The sequence below is a fragment of the Coregonus lavaretus genome, assembly GCF_964263955.1.
Source record: "Coregonus lavaretus genome assembly, contig: HAP1_SCAFFOLD_2672, whole genome shotgun sequence".
In the NCBI taxonomy this organism is placed as follows: Eukaryota; Metazoa; Chordata; class Actinopteri; order Salmoniformes; family Salmonidae; genus Coregonus; species Coregonus lavaretus.
In genome coordinates, this window is record NW_028160638.1 from 20,466 (window position 1) to 33,989 (window position 13,524).

At 48.2% G+C, this 13,524-nt stretch overlaps 1 protein-coding gene across 1 annotated transcript in view; it reads right to left on the reverse strand.

Annotated features, from left to right (window-relative positions):
- Positions 1 to 13,524, reverse strand: part of LOC311121605 (lysophosphatidylcholine acyltransferase 1-like) — a gene marked incomplete at both ends in the record, with an annotated part of 60,745 nt that overhangs the window by 17,946 nt on the left and 29,275 nt on the right. Inside the window, 2 exons of the mRNA XM_084196069.1 lie at positions 6,640 to 6,700; positions 8,689 to 8,801. Of these exons, the coding sequence (XP_084052195.1) occupies positions 6,640 to 6,700; positions 8,689 to 8,801 (174 nt within the window). The remainder of the gene's footprint in view (positions 1 to 6,639; positions 6,701 to 8,688; positions 8,802 to 13,524) is intronic.

Genomic DNA, 13,524 nt, shown 5'->3' on the forward strand with positions numbered 1-13,524 from the left:
GTGGACTAGGAGATACAGGGCAGTATGTGGGCTAGGAGATACAGGGCAGTATGTGGGCTAGGAGATACAGGGCAGTATGTGGGCTAGGAGATACAGGGCAGTATGTGGGCTAGGAGATACAGGGCAGTATGTGGACTAGGAGATACAGGGCAGTATGTGTACTAGGAGATACAGGGCAGTATGTGGACTAGGAGATACAGGGCAGTATGTGGGCTAGGAGATACAGGGCAGTATGTGGGCTAGGAGATACAGGGCAGTATGTGGACTAGGAGATACAGGGCAGTATGTGGACTAGGAGATACAGGGCAGTATGTGGACTAGGAGATACAGGGCAGTATGTGGACTAGGAGATACAGGGCAGTACGTGGACTAGGAGATACAGGGCAGTACGTGGGCTAGGAGATACAGGGCAGTATGTGGACTAGGAGATACAGGGCAGTACGTGGGCTAGGAGATACAGGGCAGTATGTGGACTAGGAGATACAGGGCAGTATGTGGACTAGGAGATACAGGGCAGTATGTGGGCTAGGAGATACAGGGCAGTATGTGGACTAGGAGATACAGGGCAGTATGTGGACTAGGAGATACAGGGCAGTATGTGGACTAGGAGATACAGGGCAGTATGTGGACTAGGAGATACAGGGCAGTATGTGGACTAGGAGATACAGGGCAGTATGTGGGCTAGGAGATACAGGGCAGTATGTGGGCTAGGAGATACAGGGCAGTATGTGTACTAGGAGATACAGGGCAGTATGTGGGCTAGGAGATACAGGGCAGTATGTGGACTAGGAGATACAGGGCAGTATGTGGACTAGGAGATACAGGGCAGTACGTGGACTAGGAGATACAGGGCAGTATGTGGACTAGGAGATACAGGGCAGTATGTGGACTAGGAGATACAGGGCAGTATGTGGGCTAGGAGATACAGGGCAGTATGTGGACTAGGAGATACAGGGCAGTATGTGGACTAGGAGATACAGGGCAGTATGTGGACTAGGAGATACAGGGCAGTATGTGGGCTAGGAGATACAGGGCAGTACGTGGGCTAGGAGATACAGGGCAGTGCGTGGGCTAGGAGATACAGGGCAGTACGTGGGCTAGGAGATACAGGGCAGTATGTGGACTAGGGTTGGCAGTACATTGGCAGTACGTGGGCTAGGAGATACAGGGCATTATGTGGACTAGGGTTGGCAGTACATTGGCAGTACGTAGGCTAGGAGATACAGGGCAGTACATGAGGCTAAGAGATACAGGGCAGTATGTGGACTAGGGTTGGCAGTATGTGGACTAGGAGATACAGGGCAGTATGTGGACTAGGGTTGTCAGTACATTGGCAGTACATGGGCTAGGAGATACAGGGTAGTATGTGGACTAGGGTTGGCAGTACATTGGCAGTACATGGACTAGGAGATACAGGGCAGTATGTGGACTAGGAGATACAGGGTAGTATGTGGACTAGGAGATACAGGGCAGTATGTGGGCTAGGAGATACAGGGCAGTATGTGGACTAGGAGATACAGGGCAGTACGTGGACTAGGAGATACAGGGCAGTATGTGGACTAGGAGATACAGGGCAGTACGTGGACTAGGAGATACAGGGCAATATGTGGGCTAGGAGATACAGGGCAGTATGTGGGCTAGGAGATACAGGGCAGTACGTGGACTAGGAGATACAGGGCAGTATGTGGACTAGGAGATACAGGGCAGTATGTGGACTAGGAGATACAGGGCAGTATGTGGGCTAGGAGATACAGGGCAGTATGTGGACTAGGGTTGGCAGTATGTGGACTAGGAGATACAGGGCAGTATGTGGGCTAGGAGATACAGGGCAGTATGTGGACTAGGAGATACAGGGCAGTACGTGGACTAGGAGATACAGGGCAGTACATGGGCTAGGAGATACAGGGCAGTATGTGGGCTAGGAGATACAGGGCAGTATGTGGACTAGGAGATACAGGGCAGTACGTGGGCTAGGAGATACAGGGCAGTACGTGGACTAGGAGATACAGGGCAGTATGTGGACTAGGAGATACAGGGCAGTATGTGGGCTAGGAGATACAGGGCAGTATGTGGGCTAGGAGATACAGGGCAGTATGTGGACTAGGAGATACAGGGCAGTATGTGGACTAGGATATACAGGGCTGTATGTGGACTAGGAGATACAGGGCAGTATGTGGGCTAGGAGATACAGGGCAGTATGTGGACTAGGGTTGGCAGTACATTGGCAGTACATGGACTAGGAGATACAGGGCAGTATGTGGACTAGGAGATACAGGGCAGTACGTGGACTAGGAGATACAGGGCAGTACGTGGACTAGGAGATACAGGGCAGTACGTGGACTAGGAGATACAGGGCAGTACGTGGACTAGGAGATACAGGGCAGTACGTGGACTAGGAGATACAGGGCAGTACGTGGGCTAGGAGATACAGGGCAGTACGTGGACTAGGAGATACAGGGCAGTATGTGGACTAGGAGATACAGGGCAGTATGTGGACTAGGAGATACAGGGCAGTATGTGGACTAGGAGATACAGGGCAGTATGTGGACTAGGAGATACAGGGCAGTATGTGGGCTAGGAGATACAGGGCAGTATGTGGGCTAGGAGATACAGGGCAGTACGTGGGCTAGGAGATACAGGGCAGTATGTGGACTAGGAGATACAGGGCAGTATGTGGACTAGGAGATACAGGGCAGTATGTGGACTAGGAGATACAGGGCAGTATGTGGACTAGGAGATACAGGGCAGTATGTGGACTAGGAGATACAGGGCAGTATGTGGGCTAGGAGATACAGGGCAGTACGTGGACTAGGAGATACAGGGCAGTATGTGGGCTAGGAGATACAGCGCAGTATGTGGGCTAGGAGATACAGGGCAGTATGTGGACTAGGAGATACAGGGCAGTATGTGGACTAGGGTTGGCAGTACGTGGACTAGGAGATACAGGGCAGTATGTGGGCTAGGAGATACAGGGCAGTATGTGGGCTAGGAGATACAGGGCAGTATGTGGGCTAGGAGATACAGGGTAGTATGTGGACTAGGAGATACAGGGCAGTATGTGGGCTAGGAGATACAGGGCAGTATGTGGACTAGGAGATACAGGGCAGTACGTGGGCTAGGAGATACAGGGCAGTATGTGGACTAGGAGATACAGGGCAGTACGTGGACTAGGAGATACAGGGCAGTACGTGGGCTAGGAGATACAGGGCAGTATGTGGGCTAGGAGATACAGGGCAGTACGTGGGCTAGGAGATACAGGGCAGTACGTGGACTAGGAGATACAGGGCAGTATGTGGACTAGGAGATACAGGGCAGTATGTGGGCTAGGAGATACAGGGCAGTATGTGGGCTAGGAGATACAGGGCAGTATGTGGACTAGGAGATACAGGGCAGTATGTGGACTAGGAGATACAGGGCTGTATGTGGACTAGGAGATACAGGGCAGTATGTGGGCTAGGAGATACAGGGCAGTATGTGGACTAGGGTTGGCAGTACATTGGCAGTACATGGACTAGGAGATACAGGGCAGTATGTGGACTAGGAGATACAGGGCAGTACGTGGACTAGGAGATACAGGGCAGTACGTGGACTAGGAGATACAGGGCAGTACGTGGACTAGGAGATACAGGGCAGTACGTGGACTAGGAGATACAGGGCAGTACGTGGACTAGGAGATACAGGGCAGTACGTGGGCTAGGAGATACAGGGCAGTACGTGGACTAGGAGATACAGGGCAGTATGTGGACTAGGAGATACAGGGCAGTATGTGGACTAGGAGATACAGGGCAGTATGTGGACTAGGAGATACAGGGCAGTATGTGGACTAGGAGATACAGGGCAGTATGTGGGCTAGGAGATACAGGGCAGTACGTGGGCTAGGAGATACAGGGCAGTATGTGGACTAGGAGATACAGGGCAGTATGTGGACTAGGAGATACAGGGCAGTATGTGGACTAGGAGATACAGGGCAGTATGTGGACTAGGAGATACAGGGCAGTATGTGGACTAGGAGATACAGGGCAGTATGTGGACTAGGAGATACAGGGCAGTATGTGGGCTAGGAGATACAGCGCAGTATGTGGGCTAGGAGATACAGGGCAGTATGTGGACTAGGAGATACAGGGCAGTATGTGGACTAGGGTTGGCAGTACGTGGACTAGGAGATACAGGGCAGTATGTGGGCTAGGAGATACAGGGCAGTATGTGGGCTAGGAGATACAGGGCAGTATGTGGGCTAGGAGATACAGGGCAGTATGTGGACTAGGAGATACAGGGCAGTATGTGGGCTAGGAGATACAGGGCAGTATGTGGACTAGGAGATACAGGGCAGTACGTGGGCTAGGAGATACAGGGCAGTATGTGGACTAGGAGATACAGGGCAGTACGTGGACTAGGAGATACAGGGCAGTACGTGGGCTAGGAGATACAGGGCAGTATGTGGGCTAGGAGATACAGGGCAGTACGTGGACTAGGAGATACAGGGCAGTATGTGGGCTAGGAGATACAGGGCAGTACGTGGACTAGGAGATACAGGGCAGTATGTGGACTAGGAGATACAGGGCAGTATGTGGACTAGGGTTGGCAGTACGTGGACTAGGAGATACAGGGTAACACATGGCTAAGCGTTTTTTCGGGTCACCTAAGTCCAAACAGCAAATCAATTTTAGGGATGGAAAAATGACCAGATATAAAATACTTAGAAAAGATCTAGGAAATATGTAGGAAATATATTTTTTAATTATATAATCGTTGAGAACTAACAATCACCTAAATAATAGCAGTTAGGGAGAATAGACAATTCCCAAAACAATGAATTTAGCAGTATTGATTTAGTTATTATGTTTGTAGAACACAGCATTAGCCATGGCAGAATGCATAAAATTGCAGGAAATTAGCTGTCAAACTGCAACATTTTCTCTCAGCTCCATGGCAAAATATGTAGAATTGCAGGAAATTTGCTTAAAGATTCGGCTAGATTGGCACTAGACTGGCAGTAGACTGGCAGTAGACTGGCAGTAGACTGGCACTAGACTGGCACTAGACTGGCACTAGACTGGCACTAGACTGGCAGTAGACTGGCACTAGACTGGCAGTAGACTGGCAGTAGACTGGCAGTAGACTGGCACTAGACTGGCAGTAGACTGGCACTAGACTGGCACTAGACTGGCAGTAGACTGGCACTAGACTGGCAGTAGACTGGCACTAGACTGGCACTAGACTGGCAGTAGACTGGCACTAGACTGGCACTAGACTGGCACTAGACTGGCACTAGACTGGCACTAGACTGTCACTAGACTGGCACTAGACTGGCAGTAGACTGGCACTAGACTGGCACTAGACTGGCACTAGACTGGCACTAGACTGGCACTAGACTGGCACTAGACTGGCACTAGACTGGCAGTAGACTGGCAGTAGACTGGCACTAGACTGGCAGTAGACTGGCACTAGACTGGCAGTAGACTGGCACTAGACTGGCACTAGACTGGCACTAGACTGGCACTAGACTGGCAGTAGACTGGCACTAGACTGGCACTAGACTGGCACTAGACTGGCAGTAGGTTGGCACTAGACTGGCACTAGACTGGCACTAGACTGGCACTAGACTGGCAGTAGACTGGCACTAGACTGGCAGTAGGTTGGCAGTAGGTTGGCACTAGACTGGCACTAGACTGGCACTAGACTGGCAGTAGACTGGCACTAGACTGGCACTAGACTGGCACTAGACTGGCAGTAGACTGGCACTAGACTGGCACTAGACTGGCACTAGACTGGCACTAGACTGGCACTAGACTGGCACTAGACTGGCAGTAGACTGGCACTAGACTGGCAGTAGACTGGCACTAGACTGGCACTAGACTGGCAGTAGGTTGGCACTAGACTGGCAGTAGACTGGCAGTAGACTGGCACTAGACTGGCACTAGACTGGCACTAGACTGGCAGTAGGTTGGCACTAGACTGGCAGTAGACTGGCACTAGACTGGCAGTAGACTGGCAGTAGACTGGCACTAGACTGGCACTAGACTGGCACTAGACTGGCAGTAGACTGGCAGTAGACTGGCACTAGACTGGCACTAGACTGGCAGTAGACTGGCACTAGACTGGCACTAGACTGGCAGTAGACTGGCACTAGACTGGCAGTAGACTGGCACTAGACTGGCACTAGACTGGCACTAGACTGGCACTAGACTGGCAGTGGCCACAGACAAAGCCTCTAAAGTACTGTAAGTCGCTTTGGATAAAAGCGTCTGCTAAATGGCATATTAATATTAATAATATTAATATTAATATTAATTAAGTATGGAACAATATGCCCCAGTGGTTAGGGCTGGAGACCCGAGTACACATGTATAGCCTAGTGGTACCAGAGTCAACATGGGTTCTGATCCAACATGTATAGTCTAGTGGTACCAGAGTCAACATGGGTTCTGATCCAACATGTATAGCCTAGTGGTACCAGAGTCAACATGGGTTCTGATCCAACATGTATAGTCTAGTGGTACCAGAGTCAACATGGGTTCTGATCCAACATGTATAGTCTAGTGGAACCAGAGTCAACATGGGTTCTGATCCGGGCCCTGCTGTCTCTCAAACTCTCCTACCTTTCCTGTCTGTCTTCACTGTCCTATCTCAATAACATACCTGGTTTGTATGTGATGAGACAGGACCTGTTGGTGCACGTCCCCTCTGGGAAAATCATTATCTGGAGAGAGGAGTGCATTTAACATTATTAGACACATGTTTACGTGGTAATGTACTAATCTAATTGGGTACATACTGAACATCGTTAGGTGGCTGTTCTCCAAATCTAGTTTGTTTGCTGAACGGCAGATCATAGTTCTTTGTTTGCTCCTAACCTCCTGCAAAATGTATGATCATATTAGAGACACATATTTCTGTCAGATTACAGAGATCCACAAAGAATTCGAAAACAAACCCAATTTTGATCAACTCCCTTATCTACTGGGTGAAAAACCACAGTGTGCCATCACAGCAGCAATATTTGTGACCTGTTGCCACAAGAAAAGGGCAACCAGTGAAGAACAAACACCATTGTAAATACAACCCATATTTATGTTTATTTATTTTCCCATTTGTACTTCAACTATTTGCACATTGTTACAACACTGTATATAGACATAATATGACATTTGAAATGTCTTTATTCTTTTGAAACTTCTGAGTGTAATGTTTACTGTTAATATTTATTGTTAATTTCACTTTTGTTTACTATCTACTTCACTTGCTTTGGCAATGTTAACATACGTTTCCCATGCCAATAAAGCCCTTAAATTGAAATTGAAAGAGAGAGAGAGAAAGAGAGATCGAATGAGAGAGAGAGATCGAATGAGAGAGAATGAGAGAGACAGAGAGAATGAGAGATCGAGAGAGAGCGATCAAGAGAGATCGATCGAGAGAGAAAGAGAGAGAGAGAGAGAGAAAGAAAGAGAGAGAATGAGAGATAGAGAAAGAGAGAGAGCGATCGAGAGAGAGAGCGATCAAGAGAGAGAGAGCGATCAAGAGAGAGAGAGCGATCAAGAGAGAGAGAGCGATCAAGAGAGATCGAGAGAGAGAGAGACAGACAGAAATACAGAGATACAGTGGGGGGAAAAAGTATTTAGTCAGCCACCAATTGTGCAAGTTCTCCCACTTAAAAAGATGAGAGAGGCCTGTAATTTTCATCATAGGTACACATCAACTATGACAGACAAATTGAGAAAAAAAAATCCAGAAAATTATGGTGGAAAATAAGTATTTGGTCACCTACAAACAAGCAAGATTTCTGGCTCTCACAGACCTGTAACTTTTTCTTTAAGAGGCTCCTCTGTCCTCCACTCGTTACCTGTATTAATGGCACCTGTTTGAACTTGTTATCAGTATAAAACTCAACTCGTCGTGTTTGGAGGACAAAGAATGCTGAGTTGCATCCAAAGAACACCATACCTACTGTGAAACATGGGGGTGGAAACATCATGCTTTGGGGCTGTTTTTCTGCAAAGGGACCAGGACAACTGATCCGTGTATAGGAAAGAATGAATGGGGCCATGTATCGTGAGATTTTGAGTGAAAACCTCCTTCCATCAGCAAGGGCATTGAAGATGAAACGTGGCTGGGTCTTTCAGCATGACAATGATCCCAAACACACCGCCCGGGCAACGAAGGAGTGGCTTCGTAAGAAGCATTTCAAGGTCCTGGAGTGGCCTAGCCAGTCTCCAGATCTCAACCCCATAGAAAATCTTTGGAGGGAGTTGAAAGTCCGTGTTGCCCAGCGACAGCCCCAAAACATCACTGCTCTAGAGGAGATCTGCATGGAGGAATGGCCCAAAATACCAGCAACAGTGTGTGAAAACCTTGTGAAGACTTACAGAAAACGTTTGACCTGTGTCATTGGCAACAAAGGGTATATAACAAAGTATTGAGAAACTTTTGTTATTGACCAAATACTTATTTTCCACCATAATTTGCAAATAAATTCATAAAAAATCCTACAATGTGATTTTCTGGAGAAAAAAAATCTCAATTTGTCTGTCATAGTTGACGTGTACCTATGATGAAAATTACAGGCCTCTCATCTTTTTAAGTGGGAGAACTTGCACAATTGGTGGCTGACTAAATACTTTTTTCCCCCACTGTATCTATATACAGAGAGACAGAGCTGGAGAGAGCGAAAGAGAGATATTAAAACTGTACCTGAGGCCATTCTCCTCCAGAGAGGGATCTGCGTTTGATCTCTTCAACAGTCTTCTTACGGGAGTCCTGGTCTGACCTCGAGACAAACACTGGTCTGATGTACTTGATCAGAGCTGGAGGACAGGAGTCACACAACAGTCAGAAACACACTACTGTTGGAGCACTAACCCCACAAGGTATATTAGCCTGGGTATATTAGCCTGGGTATATTAGCCTGGGTATATTAGCCTGGGTATATTAGCCTGGGTATATTAGCCTGGGTATATTAGCCTGGGTATATTAGCCTGGGTATATTAGCCTGGGTATATTAGCCTGGGTATATTAGCCTGGGTACCAGCATTCCTCTCCTTGCCACTTCTTGTCATGCAAAATGTGACAAGGAGTTGGAATGATAGAACACACAGACCTAGGACCAGGTTAAAGGTATGTGCTTAGCTAACATTTTCTACATATATACCTAAAATCGGCCTACTTGTGAAGATCTATTAGGTTAACAGGCAGCAGTTATCTACTATTAGGGTCAGTGTTTTACCACCCCTGTCTAGTTCCCTTCAAGTACAGAACTGTAACTGTTCTGACTCAAACAACACTTCCTGAGTGAAAGTCACATAAAGGTCACATAAAGGTCACTACAGGGTTCAATACAGGGTTCACTCTCAAACAACACTTCTAGTCAAGGTTTTCACTTTCACTTTCCACTGCCTTGACACAGGTCTCAATGTTCTCTATATCAGAGACTACTACTGTACTATAGACCTGGACCCTGTAGTGTTCAGCCCGTCTCTGGTAGCTGGGTCAGTACTACTGTACTATAGACCTGGACCCTGTAGTGTTCAGCCCGTCTCTGGTAGCTGGGTCAGTACTACTGTACTATAGACCTGGAGCCTGTAGTGTTCAGCCCGTCTCTGGTAGCTGGGTCAGTACTACTGTACTATAGACCTGGACCCTGTAGTGTTCAGCCCGTCTCTGGTAGCTGGGTCAGTACTACTGTCCTATAGACCTGGACCCTGTAGTGTTCAGCCCGTCTCTGGTAGCTGGGTCAGTACTACTGTCCTATAGACCTGGACCCTGTAGTGTTCAGCCCGTCTCTGGTAGCTGGGTCAGTACTACTGTCCTATAGACCTGGAGCCTGTAGTGTTCAGCCCGTCTCTGGTAGCTGGGTCAGTACTACGGTACTATAGACCGGGACCCTGTAGTGTTCAGCCCGTCTCTGGTAGCTGGGTCAGTACTACTGTCCTATAGACCTGGACCCTGTAGTGTTCAGCCCGTCTCTGGTAGCTGGGTCAGTACTACGGTACTATAGACCTGGACCCTGTAGTGTTCAGCCCGTCTCTGGTAGCTGGGTCAGTACTACTGTCCTATAGACCTGGACCCTGTAGTGTTCAGCCCGTCTCTGGTAGCTGGGTCAGTACTACTGTCCTATAGACCTGGAGCCTGTAGTGTTCAGCCCGTCTCTGGTAGCTGGGTCAGTACTACGGTACTATAGACCGGGACCCTGTAGTGTTCAGCCCGTCTCTGGTAGCTGGGTCAGTACTACTGTCCTATAGACCTGGACCCTGTAGTGTTCAGCCCGTCTCTGGTAGCTGGGTCAGTACTACGGTACTATAGACCTGGACCCTGTAGTGTTCAGCCCGTCTCTGGTAGCTGGGTCAGTACTACTGTACTATAGACCTGGACCCTGTAGTGTTCAGCCCGTCTCTGGAATAGGGCTGGGATATCTAGCCTATAGGGCGGAATAGGGCTGGGATATCTAGCCTATAGGGCGGAATAGGGCTGGGATATCTAGCCTATAGGGCGGAATAGGGCTGGGATATCTAGCCTATAGGGCGGAATAGGGCTGGGATATCTAGCCTATAGGGCGGAATAGGGCTGGGATATCTAGCCTATAGGGCGGAATAGGGCTGGGATATCTAGCCTATAGGGCGGAATAGGGCTGGGATATCTAGCCTATAGGGCGGAATAGGGCTGGGATATCTAGCCTATAGGGCGGAATAGGGCTGGGATATCTAGCCTATAGGGCGGAATAGGGCTGGGATATCTAGCCTGGGGCTTGAGTATAAGGCCAGGGGCTGAGGAATCTGTTATAGGTCTGAGGCTGAGGGCTGAGGGCTGGGTAGCTGGTGTGATAATTGGATGGCTATGGGCCCCCGAGACAACAAGCAGTGTTAAAGTGATTATGGTCATCGTGGTGATGTGATGTATGAGTGCCGATGTCATCCATCAATGTCTCAATTATTCCTCTGTTTGTCTGTGCTATGCTGGGAGTCCCAGACAGCTAGCCTACACTACACAGTACAGCTAGCCTGGCTACTGCTACCCTACACAGTACAGCTAGCCTGGCTACTGCTACCCTACACAGTACAGCTAGCCTGGCTACTGCTACCCTACACAGTACAGCTAGCCTGGCTACTGCTACCCTACACAGTACAGCTAGCCTGGCTACTGCTACACTACACAGTACAGCTAGCCTGGCTACTGCTACCCTACACAGTACAGCTAGCCTGGCTACCCTACACAGTACAGCTAGCCTGGCTACTGCTACACTACACAGTACAGCTAGCCTGGCTACCCTACACAGTACAGCTAGCCTGGCTACTGCTACCCTACACAGTACAGCTAGCCTGGCTACTGCTACCCTACACAGTACAGCTAGCCTGGCTACTGCTACCCTACACAGTACAGCTAGCCTGGCTACTGCTACCCTACACAGTACAGCTAGCCTGGCTACTGCTACCCTACACAGTACAGCTAGCCTGGCTACTGCTACCCTACACAGTACAGCTAGCCTGGCTACTGCTACCCTACACAGTACAGCTAGCCTGGCTACTGCTACCCTACACAGTACAGCTAGCCTGGCTACTGCTACCCTACACAGTACAGCTAGCCTGGCTACTGCTACACTACACAGTACAGCTAGCCTGGCTACTGCTACCCTACACAGTACAGCTAGCCTGGCTACTGCTACCCTACACAGTACAGCTAGCCTGGCTACTGCTACCCTACACAGTACAGCTAGCCTGGCTACTGCTACCCTACACAGTACAGCTAGCCTGGCTACTGCTACCCTACACAGTACAGCTAGCCTGGCTACTGCTACCCTACACAGTACAGCTAGCCTGGCTACTGCTACCCTACACAGTACAGCTAGCCTGGCTACTGCTACCCTACACAGTACAGCTAGCCTGGCTACTGCTACCCTACACAGTACAGCTAGCCTGGCTACTGCTACCCTACACAGTACAGCTAGCCTGGCTACTGCTACCCTACACAGTACAGCCATTAGTCCCAGGGAGCTAGCCTAGCCACTACACATCACAGCCATTAGTCCCAGGGAGCTAGCCTAGCCACTACACATCACAGGGAGCTAGCCTAGCCACTATACATCACAGCCAACATGATTCTATTACAGACTAGGCCTGCTGCTGCTGAACACAATTGATGTACAAATGCAATCCCTCAGCTCTGCCTGGTCACCCTAAGAAGATGTTAAGGAGGTTATTAGATCCCGGCTCGACACTCGGCCAACAACACTGCAGTACAAGGTTTCCCCTCATAGGGCTCTATGGATATTAGCAAATGTTTAACACAGTTATAATTCTACTTAACTATAATAAAGCTTTAGTAAATTCCCAATTCTCTTCTGTGTGAGCAAAAGATCACAGGTTAGAGGAATGAAATGCTCACCTGTCTCTAGTACAGGCCTAGTAGCACAAGGTAACATTGACTTAAGATAAGCTTTATATAGGCTACTACAGAACTGGCAGTCATCCAACTCTTTTACTCCAGCTCTCCATCTCTAGCTCCCTCTCTCTAGTTCTCTCTCTCGCTCTCTCTCTCTGTTTCTCTAGCACTCTCTCTCTCTCCAGCTGTTTCTCTAGCACTCAATTTCAATTCAATTTCAATTTAAGGGCTTTATTGGCATGGGAAACGTGTGTTAACATTGCCAAAGCAAGTGAAGTAGATAGTAAACAAAAGTGAAATTAACAATAAATATTAACAGTAAACATTACACTCAGAAGTTTCAAAAGAATAAAGACATTTCAAATGTCATATTATGGCTATATACAGTGTTGTAACAATGTGCAAATAGTTAAAGTACAAATGGGAAAATAAATAAACATAAATATGGGTTGTATTTACAATGGTGTTTGTTCTTCACTGGTTGCCCTTTTCTTGTGGCAACAAGTCACAAATCTTGCAGCTGTGATGGCACACTGTGGTTTTTCACCCAGTAGATAAGGGAGTTTATCAAAATTGGGTTTGTTTTCGAATTCATTTGTGGATCGCTGTAATCTGAGGGAAATATATGTCTCTAAATGGTCATACATTTGGCAGGAGGTTAGGAAGTGCAGCTCAGTTTCCACCTCATTTTGTGGGCAGTGTGCACATAGCCTGTCTTCTCTTGAGAGCCAGGTCTGCCTACGGCGGCCTTTCTCAATAGCAAGGCTATGCTCACTGAGTCTGTACATAGTCAAAGCTTTCCTTAAGTTTGGGTCAGTCACAGTGGTCAGGTATTCTGCCACTGTGTACTCTCTGTTTAGGGCCAAATAGCATTCTAGTTTGCGCAGTTTTTTTGTTTGTTCTTTCCAATGTGTCAAGTAATTCTCTTTTTGTTTTCTCATGATTTGGTTGGTTCTAATTGTGTTGTTGTTGTTGTTGTCCTGGGGCTGTGTGGAGTCTGTTTGTGTTTGTGAACAGAGCCCCAGGACAAGCTTACTTAGGGGACTCTTCTCCAAGTTCATCTCTCTGTAGGTGATGGCTTTGTTATGGAAGGTTTGGGAATCGCTTCCTTTTAAGTGGTTATAGAATTTAATGGCTCTTTTCTGGATTTTGATA